Genomic DNA, 22,785 nt, shown 5'->3' with positions numbered 1-22,785 from the left:
GTATGCAAAGGATTAAGACAAGGCTGTCCTCTATCACCGCTGCTATTCATGCTTTATATGATACAACTCGAACGGAGGATATAAGACAGTAACCTAGGTTTTAACCTGTCATATAGATTAGGTGGAAAGACGGTAGAGCAGCGCCTCCCCGGTTTGATGTATGCAGACGATATTGTGCTGCTAGCTGAGAGTCTCGAAGAATTGCAAACTCTAGTTAGGTATTGCGGAGACGACGGCGACGCTCTAGGCTTCAGTTTTAGCGCCGTTAAGTCGGGTCTGATGATTTTCAACGGCTCAACTGTTCAGGGTCTTAAAATACAAGGCCATAAAATACCCAGAGTATCAGAATACAAATATCTGGGGGTATGGGTAAACGGAGGATTGGCATACATTGGAATGCATGAGCAATCACTTAAGGCCAAAGGACGAAGGAATGCCGGGATAATGAAGCATAGGGCATTGTGGGGATACAAGAGGTATGAGGTTTTGAGGGGTATTTGGAAAGGAATTATGGTGCCCGGACTTACTTTCGGATATGTGGTTTTGTGCCTAAAATCAGGGGTACAGTCGACATTAGAAATAAATCAGAGAGCCGTAGGGCAATTAGCACTAGGTTCCCACGGCAAAACCACAAATGAGGCGGTACAGGGAGATATAGGCTGGTCATCTTTCGAAGTACGGGAAGCTCAGAATAAAATATTATATGAGGAACACCTGAGGAAATTGGACAGAAACAGATGGGCAGATAAAGTATTTAAATACCTGCACTTAGAAAGCGTTGACTCACAATGGAGGAAAAGAACTAGGAAACTAACTAGTAAGTATGCTAGTCACAAGGACGGAGAAATGAAGAGCATTAAGTAACAGGTGAAAAACACAGAAGCTAAAAATTGGATAAATTCGATGGAGAGGAAACTGAGTGTGGAATTATACCGAAAGTGAAAAATGCAGATCAGGAAGGAAGCTTTCTGTGATAACTCAAGAGGCGGTGTCCTACTTTTTGAAGCTAGATCAAAGTGCCTTAGAACACGCAGCTACAAAAAGAAATTTAACAATGAAGATGACGCATGTGCTGTATGTGGTAACTCCAGTGAAACAATTGACCATATTATACTTGAATGTAATGGTATCCACCTGGAAGTTGATGCAGGTGGAGTAACTGCTCCTGAAGCTCTGGGGTTTGAGATACCAGTGGCCGGGTGAAAAAACCGGCGGTGGAAAGTAGCAAAAAACGACTGGAAGATTGGTGGCTTAAAAGCAGAGAAGTGACATAATGTTAGTAATGTAGAAACAAAACATTTAAGAAATAGAATGATGGTTTAGTTAACTAATCTAAATCAATAATTAAGATATAGGGAGAAAAATGAGCATGATAGCTACTGTTACCACTCCGTTTCAAAGGGAACGCTCCTATATTCCATCCATCGATACATACACTAGAAAGCGAGTTCATATATACACCAACCGGGTCGAGTAATGATGACCTTGCTTACTCAACGGTGACTCAGCCTGATGCTGTCGAGTCCATGTATACAGGGCTATTGTACTTGTACTTTTAGGTAAACTCTCAGTTCCTCTCAGTTCATGCATTGAACATTAAAGTTGAGATATATTGGTGCTTTTTGCATATTGTGCTGTTTTGTTTTGCAAACAAAACTATTTCTGTGCTTCCTGTTATCGTTCTGTTTAATGTCATATCCAAAGCTTCATTATTACGTTTATCTTGAACTGGCGAATGAAATTCTCATATTTAATGTGCTAGACGCCACATTTGATCCTGAACGTAGCATCTTTGATTCGATGGAGGCGAAACCCTATTCGACGGGGTTCTTTCTACCTGAATGTACGTTAGAAATTCAAACATGGTCGAAGTTCCTTCCAGCCATGTAGCTCTGCGCGACGCCCACAAGGAGTTGGTTTGCGGCTTTGAAACTCATATATTATACCAGAGAGCTGTAGCATCACCAGCCGGAGCATATGACTGGATTAATACAGAAACAAATCGATAAAGGAGCAAAATAAAGAGACATCGCTGAATTATTGGTGTTTTTTGCTTCATGTTTTTTTTTGCAGCTGACAAAGGTAGCCATGCTACGAAAAACGTATCAACGTGTGTGAACTTGTCATGCGTCTTAGCAACAGTGGTACGTCTCTGCAAATAACGCTATAATTGGGGCTCGACAGAGCAAACCTCTGAAGCAATTCAGTGGGCTCTCACTGCAGCGAATCACAAAATGCGGCTGCGGAGTATATTGTGCGGGTACTAGAGTAGAAAGCGCATTGCCGTCATATTGCAGTGGCTACGGCGCTGAACTACTAGGTCCAAAGATGCGCGGATTGAATTCCTATCGCAGAGGACCTTTCTCTGTGGAGGCGAAAACCACGGAAACCAAACACATAAACCAAGCCATTTTATTAGAAAGTAGGGCAGGGTAATTATTAAGGGATGAAACTAAATTGGTTTTTTGCCTTGCGCACAAGTTTTTTAGTGACAAGTTTTATTTCTCTCTTCTGCAGTTGGGGGCATTAGTAGGGTGATATGACGACATTAACTGTAGTGATGAAGACAAATATGTTGAGTTGCCACTTCTATTGAACATTGAAAAAAGAGGCAGATAGAATGCTTCTATTGAACATTTATTTTCGTGTATCATCAGCAGCTGTTGCTTTTTCTTCTATAATGCGCTAGCCAGAGAAAATAGGCCTTGTTCTACAGCATCTGGTGAACCGTTCGCAGCAGCTAATGCCGTTTCAAATGAAAGATATGGAAGGTCCTTGCAATATTCCTGGTATAAAACCACGCTTTCACCGGGGCAGTTTCGTTCATAGATGTCATCGCAGTCGGCTGGTACGAAGCCATCAATTGTGTTTTCAGGCATCAGCAGCTGGCAGGCTGAAACATCAGTGAAAACGAAACAGCAAAAAAATTGACATGGGTGTATATGCTACAAAAACACCAGATTAACTTTTACTATAACATTTAGCTATTCACAAAATATCTTTTCGCCAGCGAATTTTTTTATTTCTTGTATAATTACAAAACTTTCAGAAACTGACGCATTCTGCTATGTATAGCTTTTGTGTCTTGTGCTTCGAACTTTTGAAGCAGTTAAGTTATGTAGAAATTACTTGCCGATCAAACATTTCATTTGTACCTTCTAGAAAGAAAGAATCAATAAAATATTCCTTAATTTCTTCTCTGTGTAGGCCAGTAGTGGTGACATTTGCACTATGTTTGGCGTAACTTATGGGTGTGGCAACGTTGAAGCCACAGGGAAGGGGTTTACTTTGCAATTAAGAGGGCTTGCCGAATGAGAGCAATATGAAATCCGAAATGAACGTGTCGCGTTGACTATTTGGATGGCGGTTACCACCCAAGTTCAACTGAACCTCGCAGTGACAACACACCACCACGTTTCTCAACATTAGCACAACACTGAATTGCTGCAAACCGTTCACGTAATGAACAATGTCCGAGTGAGAGCATTCATGTTTAGCATAGAACCGCAGCGCAACAAATGTTTCAGAGCTCATTTCTAATTTTCAGCTGCATGGTTTATATAAATGTATACGCCTTTGACGTATACAGAAAGACACCTACGACGAAAACATAAGCGATCAACATTGATGGAGAGGCCTACAACAACAAGGACAGAGACACACCATACGCACGCATGGCGTTGGTAGTGTTATTTTTTAAAAATTCCCTAAAGGCTCTGGTGGCAGGAACATAAAATGAGGATAACTTAAAAATCGAACAATACATTGTCTTTAAACATGGTTTTTAACAAATCGCCTTAAAAAGATACGAAGAGATTGAAGTACACTACACTGCACTCACTGAAGGATACAAAGGGTGAATAAAAAGCACATGATACCTAACAGGTCCAAAGTAAAAAAAGTATACTAAGATAAACTCAGACAGCTAAGTTGCGCTGAACTGTGAAATTGAAGTAAAACAGTTTCAGTAGCTCTGTCACTCGGTGAGTAGCTGCAGGCTTCTATAGATAATAGATAAGATGAGGTTTGATATTTTGCAGATAGGATCAGTCCGGGACAAGATATGATGAGCAAAGGTGATGCGATTATATGCATATGAGAAACAAGCGCAATATAAAGTATATCAGAATATAAACCATACTGGAAGACGCTGCTTCGGTAATAATGATTTCTGAGGAATGCTTGTTAAATAAGTCGCCCATTGCCTTTAGAGCTACCAAACGTGCACAAATAAATTTCATTACTAGTATCTTGTACCTCTTGCTAGGCTTGACAACAGAGTTTCACGGAAATGGTTCTTAGCAACTCTGGCAATGTTTGGTAAAAAGTTGATTTTTATCTTTCCAATGGCGATTCCGGTGGTAACAAATAGCTATATGTACGTTTCCTAGATTCTATATGATTTATTTTTTTTTTTTTTTTTGCTCTGTGGCTCACATTTACTTTTGTTAAGACATTTCTTGACACCTTTCGTAAACTAGGGAGCAGGGGTGCTTTCATACCGTCGCAATTTTGTAATCCAGTCGTGCTGTATTTTTTTTTTAAGTTTTCATGAAATTACTGCCAGTTTCTTTCATCGTGAAAGTTTCAAATGTCATTTAGAAACTCTCACAGTCTCAGTATGGGGTTCATCATTTTTAGTCATATTCTGGTAGTTTTGTATGTGCTTGACAACAAGGTATATGAATAGTGAACTGTAAAAGAATGTGGGACCGTTTATTTCTTTCACTACGGAAGTGTCGGGAAGAGGGGGAGATTAGAAAATACCATACCTAAAACATGATCACTTTTGTTTTACTCCTGTACCAGAAGGGTTAGGGGAATAAGCAATTGTATTGAGTAGACGCGACCATTCGATGCAATTTGATTTATATGTGACAGATTGTTTTATTCACTTATTAGGAAGATAATCGGAGTCCCCTTGCATTACGTTAATTATAAGCAAGAAGTAGCGGAGGTGACACGAGCAGTTAGTGTGCCTCAAAATTGAAACGTGCAGCTCAAGCAGAGGACCAGCAGCAGCGGCGGCAAGCTCCAGAGGAGCACCGCTAAGGTCGAAGCGAATGGCGTCGATAAGGCAAAACCGGATGGAATGCAGCCGAAGCAGAATGTCCCCAATTTCGCCAAGCACGAGCTGAACTGCACAGCATCCAACATGAAGACCGAACATTATGCTCACGACAATCAAAAGCCCAGTGAGACAACCGGGAGAATGCAGCTGTACGGGGTGACAGGGCATATATAATAACAGGTATGCCAAAGGGAACGCAGACTTGCCGGCTGCTACAGTGCTATGATGCTGTTGTATTTAAGAATCCTGCAGGGTATTACTGAATCTTCCGGAATCGTGCAACATAGCCGAGTTTATTGCCGCCTTTTGCGACCGTAGCTTGCATGCGATGCCTTCCTTTGAGCCTGTTATCTAGTGCAGTGGAAAAAAAGCACAATGTGCGTTCCGTAGCAGGCCTAGGCCCTCTTAGGTTATGCTTTGTTACCGTCCTGTCCTACCTAGAACCTGTGTTCTAGAATCGGACCGCGAAGTGAGATAAGTGGAGTTGCGGACATGAGCATACTGAAAGACTTGGACGGAGACGAAGAAATATGAAACAAGCACTCACTATCAAAAGTTGATAGTGAGCACTTGGTCTATCTTAGTATCCGTCCTCGTCCTTGAGCTGCTGATAGTGAGCACCTAGTCTGTCTTTCTTAGTCTCCGTCTTCGCACCTGGGGCACTCAAACAACATGGATCCGTATCATTGCGTCTAGTTTTCTACACTTCTACCTGTATTATTCCCTCGATACAGTTCTAACATATTGAAAAATTCTAAAGTACATATGTTGATTTTACGCTATAGGCAAGCTTAGAGGCTAATGTCGAGCTGTTACTGTGTAGAGCTCAATATAGCGGCTGAGTGCAAGCAGCTTGAAGAAGGGGCGAATTTTCAATTTCTGCAAAGGCCTTCCATTTACTACTGCACCGCACTTGCAAACGTGAGCGCTTCTCGATCCATAATCTCATCTTAATCTAAGCAAACACGCGCATTTAGATAGCTCTTAATAATTCCGATTTGATTCGCATAATGAGGGCAACCTCTATAAGGGTGCCTTGATAGCACACATACAATTGATACACAAGCATCGAAATGTTGAAATTGGTCAACAGTAGACTACTTTTTAACAAGCGTAATATAATATGCGGACTGACCTGCGACTAAAAGCCTCCGTACGTGCAAAAATATTTACCATTGCTGAAGTTCGGTTCCGTTGAGATTAGGCTGCACAACATGTGCGTTTAGGTGCACTAAGTCATAATATATTTAGATTTTGGCAAAGAACTGATATTTTAAGGTTAAAGAGTTTCCAAGCTCATGTAAAAAAATTCTATGCGTGAGATATCTCATATTCTGTGAGATTTCGCGAGATTATTTTTTTGTCTAGCGTTCTTGCCTCTACAACCTACATATGAACGCACGGCATGGAACGCCACGAGACAGAGCGATGGTGTACCGTCCAAATTCACTTTGGCCGTAAAAACTGTGAAAGGTACTGCTGCTTTCCTTTCTTGTAGACCAAATATAATTATATGTAGCAGTGCAACGAACGCCGATTAGACCGAAACGATGAAAGGCAAATGATAGGTGAAGAGGGGCAGGCTTTTACCATTGCCCGCGCAACGATATCTGAGAGACACTGTAAATATTTATATTTCGCCACAGCAGCTGATATTTTTGAAACAGTATACTTACCCGCTGGCTGGCTTGATGAGTGACGATTTTCGATCATAATAAAGCATGTTTTATCGGCGTTCACGTGTAGCAGTTTTCGAACCTCAGATTTGAGACCTAAAAAAATTCAAAGCATGTGATACTAAAAGATCATTCCCCACATTCGTCTATATCGTTTAAAATTGATCACATCATATATATTGGATGCCTAACACACAACATGGCAACTTTTACTGAGCCTGCAGCTGTTACGTTTCCGTGAATCTAAAACTTCATGCTTTGTTTCGACCGACATGTTTGTCTATATTCTACAAGCGTTGGTTTGGCCTGCAGTTACTTTGTCTTGGGCGATGATAGATTTGTTGATGTTAAACAAGTGGCAGCTAATATGAGTGAAAGTCCACCATCGTGACAGATTGTGAAGGATAATGCAACAGGAAATTAGGTAGTGAACTTCATGTGGTATCGCGAAGTATTATCAAAGCTGCGGAACTACCTAGCCTCAGCCACGCTCTCTCCGCTCACCCTTGCCACTGTGATAAGGTGGCTTATTAAAGCGCGCTGCGCCAGCCACCGCAGCGCATTTCTTTCGCTTCCGTTATGACGGAATAAAGCCGTTCCTGTCTGAGCTATGCTGCCTCAGTTGTCTTGCCTAAAACACGACATAATGGCGACGAGGATGGCGAATCTGGGCCGGTGTTACGCCCACTGAAGACTTTCGGCACAAGACCAAGAACTGTAGCATCTACAGCAACGGGAACGCATTCGCCATGACTACTTTCGGGCAAGTTGAGCATTTTGATGATTCTACGACTGATTGGCTTTCGTATGAAGAGCGGTTAGAAGCATATTTGCGTGCTAACAAGGTTCCGGAAAACTTAAAAGTAGACGTGTTCCTGAGTTTGATCGGACCGCAAACTTACGCACTTCTCAAGTCACTGACTATTCCGGATAAGCCCTCGTCTAAGCCCCATGCAACGCTCATGACGCTACTTCGCAATCACTTGTCTCCGAAGCCGTCGGTCATCGGCGAAAGAGCAAAATTTCACCGCCGGTCACAGAAAGAAACTGAAACCATATCAGAGTTCATGGCCGAGATAAGACACCTTGCTCAGACATGCGATTTCGGCGAGTTCTTGGATCAGTCACTGCGCGACCGATTTGTCGCCGGGTTGCAGCGCGTCGACATCCAACGGCATTTATTTGCCGAAGATAATGCCCTAACTTTCCAAAAAGCTGTCGAGCGTACCTTGTGTTTCGAAGCAGCAGTGCGAAATGCGACAGAAGCGCACGTAGTGCACGAAAGGAATGCCGATATACACGAAATGCCTAGCTCAAGGCCAACTCCCGAAGCAAAGACGGTAGCATGCTATCGATGCGGTTCGCCCAAGCACGGAGCAGCATCTTGTCCGCATTCGCAAGCAACTTGTTATAAGTGCCAAAAGAAGGGACACATTCAACGAGTTTGCACAAGTCGTCAGCGACGTGTGAGAACGCTCAATGTAAGCTCATTCAACAGGCAAACAAAACTTGCTCTGAATGACGTTACTTTAGACACGTGCAGTGCCTTTTATGGTGACAGTCAAAGTTAACAGTGTACCGTTACAGATGGAGCTGGACACCGGAGCTGCTGTCTCGATAATTTCACGCAACCACTGCAGGAGGCTTTTTCCAGATTTGCACCCGCAACGAACCAGTCTTCGACTACGCACGTACACGGGTGAAGTAATCAAGCCCATTGGAGTGCTTGAAGTCAACGTGGAAACGAACGGCCAAAAGCAGCGCCTACCGCTCTACGTGGTGCCACAAGACGGACACTCACTTCTGGGACGGGCGTGGCTACAAAAGATTCGGTTTGACTGGAGCCGTATCTGGGAGCTGAATGCCGTTAGGAGTTTGCCTTGTGCGACCGAAGAGTCGTCGGAGAAACTTCAGGACTTGCTACGAAAGTACACGCAACTGTTCAGCGAAGACTTGGGCAAGATAAATGGTGAGAAAGCTACTCTTTATTTCAAAGACAATCAAGAGCCTAGATTTTTGAAGGCAAGGACTGTGCCATTCGCATTACGTCCGGCAGTAGAACGGGAACTTGTGAAGCTAGAAAAGCTTGGCGTTATTTCACCAGTGGCTAGCAGCAAGTTTGCTACGCCGGTTGTGCCGGTCATTAAAGCTGATGGCTCGATAAGACTGTGCGGTGACTACAAGGTCACCCTGAATCCGATTCTACACACTGAGCATTATCCGCTTCCAAGAGCAGACGAGCTTTTTGCAATCCTTGCCGGAGGAAAGAAGTTCTCGAAACTTGACCTCAACAGAGCATACCAGCAGGTAGAAATGGACGAACGGTCGAAAGAATACTTGACGCTAAATACACACAAAGGGTTGTACGTCGTCAACCGCCTACCTTTTGGCATAACATCAGCTCCTGCAATCTTTCAAAGGATAATGAATAACATGCTCAAAGGACTCGAAGGTGTTGCATGTTACATTAATGATATCCTCGTAACGGAAAAGACTAATGAAGAGCACCTTCGTAGCCTCGAAGCTGCTCTGAAACGCTTGTCAGAAAGAGGCGTTAAGGTGAAGACGCCTAAATGTCAGTTCTTTAAGGACCAGCTTCAGTACCTCGGTCACATTGTAAGCGCTGATGGCGTGCGTCCAGCCGATGACAAAGTGGCAGCTATTTCAAAGGCACCGAGGCCAAATGACAAGCATCAGCTGCGGTCCCTGCTTGGCCTAGTTAACTACTATGGAAAGTTCATTCCGAACCTATCCAGTGTAATCGCACCGCTCAACAGGCTTTTACTCAGTGATGTGCCCTGGGTGTGGAGCAGGGAATGCGAGGACGCCTTCGTTGAAGTTAAGAAGTTGCTGTCCATGCCACCCGTGCTTACCCACTACGAGCCTGGATTGCCACTACAGCTGTCTTGCGACGCATCAGCGTACGGCATCGGAGCCGTGCTCTCCCACGTCCTACCAAATGGTATGTGCAAGCCAATAGCATACGCATCAAGAACATTGACTAAGGCAGAGGCTAGCTACAGCCAAATTGAGAAAGAGGCACTCGCCCTAATTTTCGGTGTGAAAAAGTTTCACTACTACCTCTATGGCCGTTCATTCATCCTCGTAAGCGATCATAAGCCATTGCACACCATTCTCGGGCCCAAAACAGGCATTCCTACGATAGCTGCAGCGAGATTGCAGCGTTGGGCCGTTTTGTTATCTGCCTACAACTACACTCTCAAGTACAAGTCGTCAGCAGAAAACGCAGACTCGGATTGCCTTTCGCGGCTGCCGTTGCATGGCAATGATGAAGCACCGGAAGATAAATTCTACGTTCTGCGTTTTGACTCGCTTCCAGTAAACTGCCGTGGCATAGCACGCGAGACCAGTCGTGACCCTGTACTCAAAGCAGTCATGCAGTACGGTTTGGGCGGCTGGCCGAATCGCGCTCCGAATGACTTACTGAAGCAGTTTTTCTACAGACGTTTGGAGCTGTCTTTGCAGCAAGGATGCCTGGTCGTCATTCCTGAGCGCTTCCAGTCGTTCATGCTTGAGGAGCTGCACCAGGGGCACCTTGGAATCGTCAGAACGAATGAGTTGGCGAGAAGTTACGTGTGGTGGCCAACAATTGAGAGACATCGAACAGAAAGTGAGTGCATGTCAGTCGTGCTAGTCGCAGCGCAACATGCCGTGCCCTGCTCCGCTTCATCCATGGGCGTGGCCTAGCCGGCCCTGGGAACGGTTTCACGTCGACTTCGCAGGCCCATTCAGAGGTGTGATGCTTTTGATAGTCATAGACGCTCATTCTAAGTGGCCAGAAGTGTTTGAAATGAAAGATACATCCGCAGAGAAAACCATTGACCGTCTTCATGAACTTTTCTGTCGTTTCGGTTTTCCAGAGACGCTTGTATCGGACAACGGTCCGCAATTCACATCGGACGCGTTCTCAAAATACATGCGCAGCATTGGCACCCGTCATGTTCGCACACCGCCGTATCATCCAAGCAGCAATGGACAGGCTGAGCGCTTCGTGCAGTCACTCAAGTCTGCGTTGCGTAAGAATCCGTCCGTACCCCTACGCTCAGCTATTGCTGATTTTCTTTTGGCGTATCGAAACACTCCTCATACAACCACTGGGGATGTTCCTGCACTCCTCCTGCTTGGCAGACGTCTTCGCACAAGGTTGGATCTTGTAAAGCCTTCAATCCAATCAAAAGTATCGGCAAAGCAGTTTGACCAAACCTTAAGGCGTAAGTCGTGCTATCACAAAGAGCGACTTTTTAAGGTTGGTGATAGTGTAAAGGTCAGGAACTTCAGGCGCGGAGAAAAATAGTTTTCAGCGACCATTTTGGCGCAAACTGGTCCAGTCTCGTACCGCTTAAGTGTCGTAACTCCTAGAGGTGTGTTTCAGTGGGTTCGCCACAAGAACCACATCGTCAGAGTGGCTCCAGAAGAAGACACGTCTGCTCTTCTGGCACCATACCCGGAATCTGATGAGCAAGCGGAGTCCTGCCGGTCTCCCCGTCAACAGGCTGGAGTGAAAGATCGCCATTCGGATACAGAACCTGCAGAACGGCGGTACCCACATCGGGCGAGGAGACCACCCGACCGCTATGTGCCGTGAACAGGAATTTGTTTTGAACTGTAAATAAGTGCGGAGGGATGTGGTATCGCGAAGTGTTATCAAAGCTGCGGAACTACCTCGCCTCAGCCACGCTCTCTCCGCTCACCCTTGCCACTGTGATAAGGTGGCTTATTAAAGCGCGCTACACCAGCCACCGCAGCGCATTTCTTTCGCTTCCGTTATGACGGAATAAAGCCGTTCCTGTCTGAGCTATGCTGCCTCAGTTGCCTTGCCTAAAACACGACACTTCATTTCAGTCGAAAATAATGAACAGCTTGCTTGCGAATGTAGTACTTAGTTTTCTAATCCTAAAATTATATGGTAGTTGTACGTAAAGCTAAACTCACTCTGAGAAAACAGTGCCTTAGGTCATCAGAACATAATGAGTGTAAAAAGAATTTTGAAGTAGAACAAAGTCTTGTGCACTCAAGAACGTTAGTACCGGCGCGATTTTGTTACTCTGTATTCAAGGTGAGGCAAACAAATAGCTCAAAAACACTTGTGCTCTGCCCTTTGCAAAATGTTAGAAAATCCGCATCTCCTTCGGTATGTTGTGATTTCGACTGCTTAGGTTTTGTATCGTGTACCCTGTAATGAGTTTTGTATTGCAGTGCCCTTAAAATCGTCTTATCGACATCAGCAGCAACAGCAGCAGCCGGCCTCTGCCCACTACAAGCCAAAGACCTCTCGTTTATTATTCAAAATAATCAAGTAATAATAGCTAACTCTATCTCCTTGCTCCTGCAATATTCTTAACCATATTAAACCTACTAACATTCTTTCGCCCCGAGCTGAGTTTGCCTCCCTTGAAACACCCCTTTTTACCTATAGCAACCAATCGGTTGTCCTGTCCTAACTGCACATGACCTGCCCGTGCTGAATTCATTTCTTTTAAAATGTTATGAACTCCAGTTATTGTATTCACCCACTCAATTTTGTACCGGGTACCCGCTTTTCACAGGCCTCATGCCCTGATTTTAAGGGCAAAAGTGGATGCAAAACCACTTGTCTTCAACTTTTAGACGGGCCTTCGGAGTGGTGTGCGACGTGCTCTTAGAATTAATTTCAGTGTCATGTTGCTGTCCGATTGGCGATGTTTATTTATTTATATATTTGAAACTACTGCAGCCCAATATTTTGACCCACGCAGGAGGGGAAATAAAAGATATACAGATAAAAAAATAAGAGAAAAGGCAGTTCAAGTGTTGCAATCAGCAAGCAAAAACAATAATTACAGCACTTATTTAGACAAGAAAATGCTCCTCTCAAGCTTTACTAAAATTGGAAGGCTGCAAAATGGCCTAAATGACATACGTCATTTTTATGTGAAGTTCATATTAAATCATGTGTTACTGTAACTCCTAACTATTTATAATATTTAACTTCCTGAATGAAATAGCTTAGCCAGCTGTAGGAGGAAGGACTAAGTTGTGTCTTATGTGCGACTCCCAAAAGGATATTTTTATAGGTGACATGTTATATCCTATTTACCACACTACTCCGGAACTGGTAAAACTGAATATTGGAAAATTTAGTTATCATTTTGGTCATTTATGCTCTTAACGAGTATGTAATCGTAAGAAAACAGCTTTAAGGAGACATTCTCGCGAAGGGAGACCGGCAAATGATTGCGTCAGTACAACATGCGCCACTTCCGATACATTACCAGAAAGTAGAGAAGTATGAAAAATGTTGGCTAAGAAGACGGATAACTGGCTACAAAACGTTTCAGGAAGGCATTGGAAAGCCCCTAAGGACTGACGACTTTTATCGGCGAGCTTTTTCACCATTTATAGAACCAGTTGAATCATAACCAAGGTCTTCACAACGGATTCTTGCTGTGATCCCCCTTGCGTCAGAAACACACTTTAAAAGCAGACATTGAAACCTTGTGATATTGTCGTACAGTCAGTTACAACTTTATTATTAATTCGAACTTTGCTCAGCTCATCAGTCTTGCAACGCCGAAAAATTGAATTGGGGATCACTTTTGATGAATTCGGAAAGCGTCGTGTTAAAATATGGGCTTCGCTCATCTTAAATTTGAGACAAGTTTCTGTTTCAGTTTTTGAAACTGTTGTGACGAAGGTATGTATTGTTCCTAAATCGTTTCAGTTTGTTTTTCAGTTGAACAATTTCTCGACTTAACCAAGGATTTCGACGGTTGATGTGAATCTTTCTAAGTTGAAGAAATGATCAGTAGAGTATCCTGTTGCATTCTTAAAGTTATGTCACCAACTACAAACATCATTTCTTCAAGTGCCATCGAACACTTATGGGAAGGCATCGATAATTGCATATCATCCGCATGGGCATGGACACTTATCATTTGAACTGGGTAATACCCGGAAGAAACATGCGAAACAGTACAGAAATAAAAATTATAAAGGTTTCTTCCCAAAGCTGTCCCCCTAGAAAAAGGAGCAGCCATACAATAGATAGAGTTCTGCACTTTAAAAGAAACCTCTCGATATCCCTCCAGCATTTGGACTCCAACTCACCACCTGCCAAAGCAGCAGCAAATGCAGAAGCGATTTATGTACATATTAGAGGCATACTATTCGAAAACGTTCGTGCTCTATCCATTGCTGATAGTAACAATTGGCCTAGCCTATTTGAAGTGCGTGGCATTAAAATTTTTGCCTGTAAAAGCGGAGCGCAATTTTATTATATCAATATCCAAAGCCTATATATTTAACTCTTGGATAAGTAGGCTTCCGCGTGCAGTTAAACCAAACAAGAGTATGAGGCAAAAGGGCATTATTGTGAGCATAAATCACAATTGCGTAATATAACATAAGTATTCAAGATAAACAACCAATCATTTACGTACCGTGCCAATAAATGTAATTCGCCGCATTGTATTCTTGGTGGCTTCCAGTTTTCAGAAGATTTACGGTGCTATTCATGACAATGCTAGAAAGTGAAAAAAAAAGCCTAAAAAATTAGGACGCCTGAATATCACATGTATTTAAAACTCTAGTTCAGCCTTTCTAGCACTGTTCCTAAACATCAATGCTAGCTCCTATGCATGAGTTTACTAGACTATTTTTTATTCTTTAATTGCTATAAAAGCCGTGCATTTCTTGGAAACGATTTTCTGTAACTGGTGCGCGGTTGTGCTTTAGAGACAAAATTTTGTCTCACCCCTAGAAAGGGTGTTCGAGGGACTGTGTAATACTGCGATAAGAGGGCAGGACCGTAATGCAGTTGTCCACTTCGAGAACCGTTCTACTAACCGAAGAAGTTTGTCATTGCTGTGCAGTACACGACCTTTTTATAGACCTTTTGAAAGTCAAATGTCACCCAGAACTTGCTGTCCTGTCGGCTAATGAACCCACCATTCAGCGGAAGTAAGCAGATAGCAGATTCGGCCGTCAAGATGGTATTTTAGTGAAGTCCCCATATACAACTATTTGAGAAACGAACCAGTCAAAGTGCGCCCTTAAAGGGACACTCAAGAGAAAAATGAAGTAGGCTTGCATCGATAGAATGCCAAGTCCTGGTTACAAAAAAGCCACTCTTACTGAAAACAGAGCTGTTATAAAGTAGTAAAGAGGAAGAACAGAAATATAGATATCGCCGCTACAACCGAAACTCGCAACTAAAAATCACGTGACGCGCAAGGGATGTTGTTGTTATGGCTTTAGTTAAATAAGTTAAATTGGTTCACAGGAAGGGAAAGGCGCAGTAACTGTCACACTTGCTCTGTGGACACCCGAACCGCGCCGTAAGGGAAGGGAGGAAGGTGGGAATGAAAGTGGAAAGAGAGAAAGAGGAGCCGTAGTGGAGGGCTACGGAGTAATTTCGACCACCTGGGGATCTTTAACGTGCGCTGACATCGCACAGCACACGGACGCCTCTTCGTTTCGCCTCCATCGGAACGCAGCCGCCGTGAAAGAAAAAATAATGCACGAGCCTGCTACTGGCTCTGTAGCTGAGCCACCTCCTCTGCTTCGTGCGGACAGAAGAGAAAATAGACAAGAATAAAAGAAGAGGGAGATAAAGACGCGCGCCGCAACAACAGTCGTCGTCAGCCACCACCGAAGCAGTGGCGGGTGCAATGACGGCCCACAACAAATAAACATCAGTGGCTGGCTAACCTTCGCCGCAAGCGGCGTTGACCTACCGTCCCAACCCCGTAGGGCCAGGAGCTGACAAATGCAAAATACGTTACCCGTTTGAATGCGGTAGTAGGTATTGCCTCCAATATGATGACATGCTCTTATCACACGTAAACGACGGCGAAAAGATAACCAGCATGTTGCAAGACAAATGCAAATATATATTTGGCAGTGCTACAGGCGTCCACTTCAGTTTACGTCATATTTCGGTTCAGGCACTTCGTGCGTGATAGGATAGTTTTGTTCTGAACCGGCGGCGCCTGCAGTACGAGCTCGGAGTAGCAGATGCGCCTACCCAAGTGCGTATTGAATGAAGTTCATGACTCGGCACCATGCGCGGCTCGCGCCTGCGAAGTATTTTCCGCTCCCCGCAAGCCAGCAATCACGGAGTCTCCTCTTGCGTCATAGTGTGCATCATCCTACCCGACTACGTAGTAGGAGAAAACAATTCAAATTCGACCGGTGGGAAACAAAAAAACTCAACTTCTTATCGCCATATCTATGCAATACGTCGACGTTTTGCTGCCGGATATGCGGCGACGGTGTCACCAAATGTCGTTTGTAAGATTTTGATAGCATATTTGGGTGTCTTTAGTGTCCGTTTAGGAGAAAGATACATTGAGACTACATAGTTTTGTAATTGACTTGTGTGGCTTTCAAAAATAAAGAACTTGGTCATCTCCAATCAGCATACTCTCAGCATCGTCTTCGCAAGTAGAAGATTCCATCTTCCACTTGCTCGCGCCTGGTATTAAAAATACTGAAAAGACATCGTATGCACTATTTGAATCGCGGTACTAGAATACCGCTCTCACGGCCAACATCAAAGCCAAGAGAGAGAAGCAGAAGCGATGTAGAGAGAATTGATATGAATAAGTGAGTGATTCCTTTTAATTAAGCAAGATGATATTGTCATCATGCGCCCTCTGTTTAGTTTGACGCCTAGCTTTCAAAGACTACTTCTAAATTTCTTACTCGGTAGTAAGCCACATAATTTCGGTGGTCCAGGACGCGAAGAATTGCTCACAATTTAAAGAGTCCTAAGGCACAGCCTTGAGAGATAAAGACAAAGCATTTAGGTGCGTCATAGCATTTCTATTTGTGCAGGATTAGCTAATCATACTGCAAAAGTATTTATTATATTTTTAAAAGATACATTTAAGGGGCGTACCCATGAGAATTTCAGAGAGAAATTCAGCTTGTGTCAATGATATAGGGTGTGAAACAAGGAAATACATTTATTCTATACAAAGAGTGAGTATTTAAAGAATCTACTCAGCGAATAGAAATATTACAAGCGGGCAATAAAGTTGCATGGGGAATAAATTCAACATGCCACCGGGAGACAAGGTAGCGGTCTGCGTGCTTTTCCTACTGGGTAGCTCTCCTCACCAACACAAGCTTGATTGTCTTACGCGACAGGGTCTAGTCCGCCGAACCGCCGTCAGCATATTGTGGTCTTAGAAGAACGCTTAAGATTGAGGCGAAAACACACTGTAAAAAATTATCGGGTGGTTTAACGTTGGTTTAAAATTGAACGAAGCGTAAGCTTCATGTAGTACATGGCTACCCTCATTGCCAACCTTTGATTGAAGACAATGTGCGTTACTCCAAATGTAAAGCCCGTTCGCCATCTGCCTCTTCGGCACGCTGCCATTTCAGGCCTCATTCAGACATGCCTTCATCGTGATCCGAAGCACTAGTGTAGCATAGTGTTTGTCTTCCTTCATCTGGCGCAGTTTTTTAACCCAGGCAAGAGCCCGGGGCTCCTATTTATACACGTATCGCACCTCTAGCGCCATCTACTTCCACGTCACATTGAAGTCACCTCGCATGACCTTGATAGGGGTCACGGGTCACTTGGTGATCTGCATGACTATCTCCCAAAGTCGCATGACCACCACCACGTCACGTGAACCTTACCTTGACAGTGGTCACGGGCCACTTGGTGGCCTAGGGGACTATGCCCCAAAGTCAAATGGCGACGAGCAGGCTTAACAAAGAAATTTGATCTTAAAATCTCCCTCAAGCCGAAAACCGTGCATACCCAACCACTCGAACTACCTGGCGTAATGAAACATTCGCTTCAAACAGCCCGTGAATACGCTACCAAATTTCGACGGTATGATTTGTTGTGCAGGGTTTAGGGCACTATCATACGTTTTCCCTTCACATTAGGCTCACGTTGGCTCTCAAGATGAAAGCTAGCATGCGTAGGTTGTCAAACCGATGAATAGTAAGAGACGTAGTCAAACGTTCCTAGAAGACTGGTTCTGCTTCCGGTAGGCATATTCTGGCACTCGAGAACCCAACAAAGCAATCAAGTAGATGCAGATGTTAGAATAATGTTTCTTCTACCCTCTCCAAATATTTTGAGATTTGGGACTGTCGTAGATGCTTAACTATACTGCTCAGAAGGAGATCATGTGGCCTTGGAATTTTTGACCGCAACTACAAATGTATGCCGTCCGCAGCAAATTGAAGACTTTAACTGAAAATTGGGGAGATAAAGAGCCTTGCCCCCGTAAACAACTTACTAACCATAATAAGAATAAATCAATGAAAACGTTAATTTATAATATATATCACTTCTACTATTTAAGGAACCGAAAACTAATTTAACCATCCAAAGTTTTTGGTGCATTGGAAAGCTTCACGTCTCGGGTGGTCGATTCTGTAGCGATTCTGTAGAAACGCCGTGAATTAAATAACTGAGAAATTTTTTTATCATTGCGTGAGCTAGTTTTTATGTAGTCCGATGCTATAAACAAGCAGTCCCCCCCCCCCCCTCTCCCACTCATGTGCACCGACTGTGTAGCAGGAGCAGCGTTCCGATTTCATTTACATGTCACAAGGGCGGTGCATGCGCTATCCGACCTGTACCCCATTGACAACCTGCACTGTCATCGTCGATCGCTACTCTGGGAGAAGGCTAATTTTTACGCTCATAATCGATGGCAGGTAGCACGTTGGTACTAGGGGCTGACAGAAAGGTTTGCGAATTTCGCTCTTGATCACATTTTGTTCTCCGGTGTCTACTAACTTCGGTATGCCTGCGTTCGGCACAAACGCGAAAGGTGGCGCCGGGCGAGGAACTGAAATACTTCATGTCTGACACCTTAGAAATATCTCATGTGTGGTTTATTTGCCCTCAAGTTCCTAAGAGAAACTGATGTGAACGCGAGGCAGGACGAAAGGCTTAAAAAACTGGCATAGCTATGGTTAGTGCGAGTACTCGCATATGCAGCCAGTCAATTTCACTCTGCGGAATAATCGAAGGCTTCTCACTTAAGCCCGAAACAAAGACAACTGCTTCGCGCTATTACTGCATTCTTTTGAAGAGCCTACAATGGTATCGCACGTTTCAATGTCATAAGCTCCGGCAGCGAGGAACCGCAGCTTAACCTACTAGGTTACGGTTTAGGTGAACACAAGCCCTCGGGTGAAGCGATTGTCTTCTCTTACCGAACCAGAAGGCGGCAAGCATATCTTCTTTCCCTGGCCGCCGTCACAGCCTGAAGAAGGCAGGAAAATACTCCAGCGCTAAAGCGCATTCATATTGCGCAGTAACAGATTAACATGCCATCGCCGTGTAATCGCAAGGTGCGGGGAAATGGAAAGCGACGATTGTGCAATAAGTACAAATTATGTACGATTGTCTTTTCAGATGCCGTAAATAGCTATCGACGCCCGCGTTAAAGAATAAGGGAATTTCGTAGAGGAGATTCTTGTTTCAAACTCGGCTTTTCTCTTCCGTGTACAGTACAAAAATAAGTTACGCAGCTATCATCGCAATCCATCACGAGACACCTTAAAAAGTTTCAGATCGCCTATTGAGCACCAAAAGTAGACAAAGGTATTGGTGCTTGCAACATGGTGGTTTCACAAAAGGCCAGATTTCGATGCTTATCTGTACGTATACACAGTGTGAAGGATCGACGGACAAACACGGCGTATGAAAATCTGCGACAATTGTTTAATCCTAAAAGCAGGCAGTGAAGCTTATACACGCGTACCACGTGTTTTTTTCGTGTCTCAATTTTTGCGCATGTGTTTATTGTGTTTATTGCATTATTTTGTTATTTTCTTCATTGAACCAAGCATCGAGAAATATATTACCATTTTTATTGTAGAAATCATACCGAATGTAATGTCACACAATGACAACGCCGACTGTCTTCAGCATAATTCTTCACTAATTTGTCCTCAATAAACTCGCCGATCAACATGCAGTTCAAAAACTTCAGCTCGGGTATAGATATTATATCATTAAATGTAATTAAATATCGTGTATAAATAAAAAAATCCAATAGATGGGATCCGTCAAACGTAAGCAATATATTGTATATATTTAAAGCATTTACTAAACACCCCCAAGGCAATGAGAGCAATACGAGGAGGAAAAATGCAATTAGCTCCCCTATAGCGAATATTCTGATAAACGCTTACCACTACAAGTCAGAAAGGAGGCACAAATTACTCAGCAGATGCACCAAGGATGTTGAGGCCGACATCCGCCACTTGCTATGGGACTGCCCAGTACTCAAACCAACACGAATCCGGCGCCTGCGGAAAGCTGGCCTTTCAGCAAATAATCCTGCCTCATATGTCACTTGGACGCAGGGACCTCATCATCGCTCACTTCTGGACTTCATAAAATCAGCCAACGTTTTTGCATTCATTTAATCACTTATTCATCCTTCATCTCATACCATACTGATGCCCTGAGGCAATAAATATCGATTAAAAAAATGCACCAAGGCTACAGAAAAAACTCTAAGGGACAATTCAAGAGTCAAGAGTCAAACAAGGGGGCTAAGAAGGTTAACGTTGTTATATGAGATCATGGAAGATGGAGATTTGGTTTCGCGCCTCCTGCCTCAACAGGATGAATCAAAACGGGAAGAAAGAAATGGCTTCGACTTAGCTCGGCAATGCGCGGATATACGTAGCAAAAGCTATGGCATAACTTTGTTAGCCTTGGTGAATATTGGTTGCGCGACCAGGTAAGTGTGGTTGCGTGGCTAGGTCTCGTCGGCTCGTTGCATTTGCCTGTTTTCATTCCAACGCATAAGCCTGCCTTGTTCAAGCCTATCTGACTCGCTTTCCATGGCTCCAAACACAGTGGCGCCAACGAACCAATGGCTTTTTATACAGGGCCGCTACACGCGCCAGCTGCTACCTTCTCTCGCACCTCCCCGGCTGCACGCCAAACGGCGGGGCGCATGGCTTCTCCTGTCGAGCGTCTCCGCAGCTTTCTTCGCCCTTCTTACGCCCGTTCTCTCTTTCCTGCTCATGGAGATGCGCTCTGATGTCATGCGCCGCGCACCGCTTGTTCCGCTCCGGTTTCCGCGCTTGCGGAATGCTTACGGCGAAATGCTCTGGTCGTATACACGCTAGATGGCGAAGAGGTGGCTGCTAGGCAGCTGCGGTGAGAGCGGTGCAACCACGGTAAAAATTTGTGCCACGGCGAAATCGCTGCATTGCGGCCAATGTAGCTTTCACTACAATATGCGTCTTTATTAAACGCAATGTAATTAAAGAAGTGGTGCCTAATGTACGAATAACAATTGATGGATCGCTAAAATCACGACGTATTTTAGCAATGTGGTATGATAATATTATTTTAAACAAAACATTAACATAAAATAGCATTTTACTGGAAATCTGGAGTAGGACGAGATAACGAAGATTGCTACGCAGTGTGAAAGAACACTGAAAAATGATCGAGGGGGAGCCTCAATTCACAAATTCACAAGCAGAGTCAACGTTTTGACAAGTGGACTTTTATTCGTCTGAGTGGCGTGATCATCACTGGACTGGGTTTATATAAGCTTTTACTCCCCAAGGAGACAAGCTAGGGAGGAGTGAGGTTGTAGGGTGGAGAGAAAGAAGTATGGCAAGGTGTGAAAAAAAATGTTCCTTCCGTACGTATTTGCCCTTCCCCTCCCCGCCTCCCTACTCCACATTAGCTTTTTTTCTTTGAAGGAAAAGCGTATTTAAACCCCGGTCAGTGATGATCGCGCTGCCCAGACGAAGCCAAGTGCATTTGTTGAAACCTTGGCTCTGCTTGCATATTGACGCTCACCCTCTACTCTTGTTCAGTGCTCTCTCATACTTTTTACTGAAATATCATCTTGTACTATGGAGCAGAACTTACCTTGAGACACGGGGCACCCTACAGGAAAGGATAAGGACGTGTGATTTTAAAACATAATTATGATAAATTTACAGTACATTTTTCCAATTAGAGGTTTTGTTGGTTGTAGATAGGGTGTCAATATATACTACTCTTACTACGAGAAATACCGATGTATTTAGTTAGTGCAAATACGTAAGAGGTAATAGTGCAGCTGTTGTAGCAAATGGTATTACATATATTTTTTCAGGCTCTCTATGTGGTACGCAATTCTAAGTGAACGAATAAAAGAAGTTGTAAATCGCATACATAAAACTTCGTCGTTGCTGTACGGATGGCGCCGCTCCTAATGATACCGTGTACGTGGTGTCGTCTATTTTCTCGGTTACTTTGACGCTGTGGCACCGGTGAGGGGTTTCGGTTCGAAAATTTCGTTTTATAACAAAAGCTCTTCCTTCGAGCTCCAGAACCTGAAATAAAGAATAAACAGCAGTTAATTACAGAACAAAACGAGAGAAAAATAATGCGCACCAATCTGCGTCAGCTTACGCAATGTTTGTTGTCGAATGCAAACTAAAAATGCTTTAAGTTCGTTCCTTAAAACTTTTTCCTCTTGAGCCTGGCTTGGCACAGGGACAGGAAGTGAGAACAGAATTATTACCTCCTGAATCTTTTGTTCACTGAAGTGCAATTCGTCCTCTTCATAAAGTTGCCCGTCCCTAGAAGAAGAGGTAGGCTGACCAGTGGACGCGCTGAACAAGCACGACAGCCCTAAAAAGAAGAAAATGACCATTGTTAACTATTCGAGAAGAAAACAGCTTATGGCGAAGAAAGCAGAAAGCACCTGCTTAAGTACATGTTCAGTTAGTCTGCGAACAGCTGCAGCTTTATAAGGTTTTTCGTTTCTAACCTAAATTATCATTAATCATTATCAACCCAGCCTACAATTTGTTAGTCTGAACAGCTTATTATATTTCACTATCTTGTATAAAATAAAGGTTATGTATATGAAAAAATTCAAATAGAACACATATATATATCAAAAAGCGTAGCCAAACTTAAAGTGAAAAAATAAATCTATAACTTCCTGTGCAAAAACATGGAAATAGGTGAAGGCAATTCATACCCGGAAGCAAGAACACATTCGGTCAAGCAATTGCTGACTTCGC

The 22,785-nt window shown here is 43.7% G+C and overlaps 1 protein-coding gene across 1 annotated transcript; it reads right to left on the bottom strand.

The window, feature by feature from the left end:
- Positions 1-2,618: 2,618 nt before the first annotated feature.
- Positions 2,619-22,463, bottom strand: LOC146174195 (uncharacterized). The gene is made up of 5 exons (XM_084584484.1): positions 22,278-22,463; positions 21,926-22,086; positions 14,187-14,269; positions 6,748-6,843; positions 2,619-2,893 (listed from the first exon to the last, which is right to left on the bottom strand). The coding sequence occupies exons 1-5, from the start codon at positions 22,407-22,409 to the stop codon at positions 2,676-2,678; spliced, it is 690 nt and encodes a 229-aa protein (XP_084440610.1). The 5' UTR covers positions 22,410-22,463; the 3' UTR covers positions 2,619-2,675.
- Positions 22,464-22,785: the final 322 nt, after the last annotated feature.

The sequence above is a fragment of the Amblyomma maculatum genome, chromosome 11 (genome assembly GCF_055883805.1).
Source record: "Amblyomma maculatum isolate TAMU_Amacu chromosome 11, ASM5588380v1, whole genome shotgun sequence".
Lineage (NCBI taxonomy): Eukaryota > Metazoa > Arthropoda > Arachnida > Ixodida > Ixodidae > Amblyomma > Amblyomma maculatum.
Note: the sequence above shows the minus strand (reverse complement) of the source record. Positions and strands in the feature narration are given on the sequence as shown.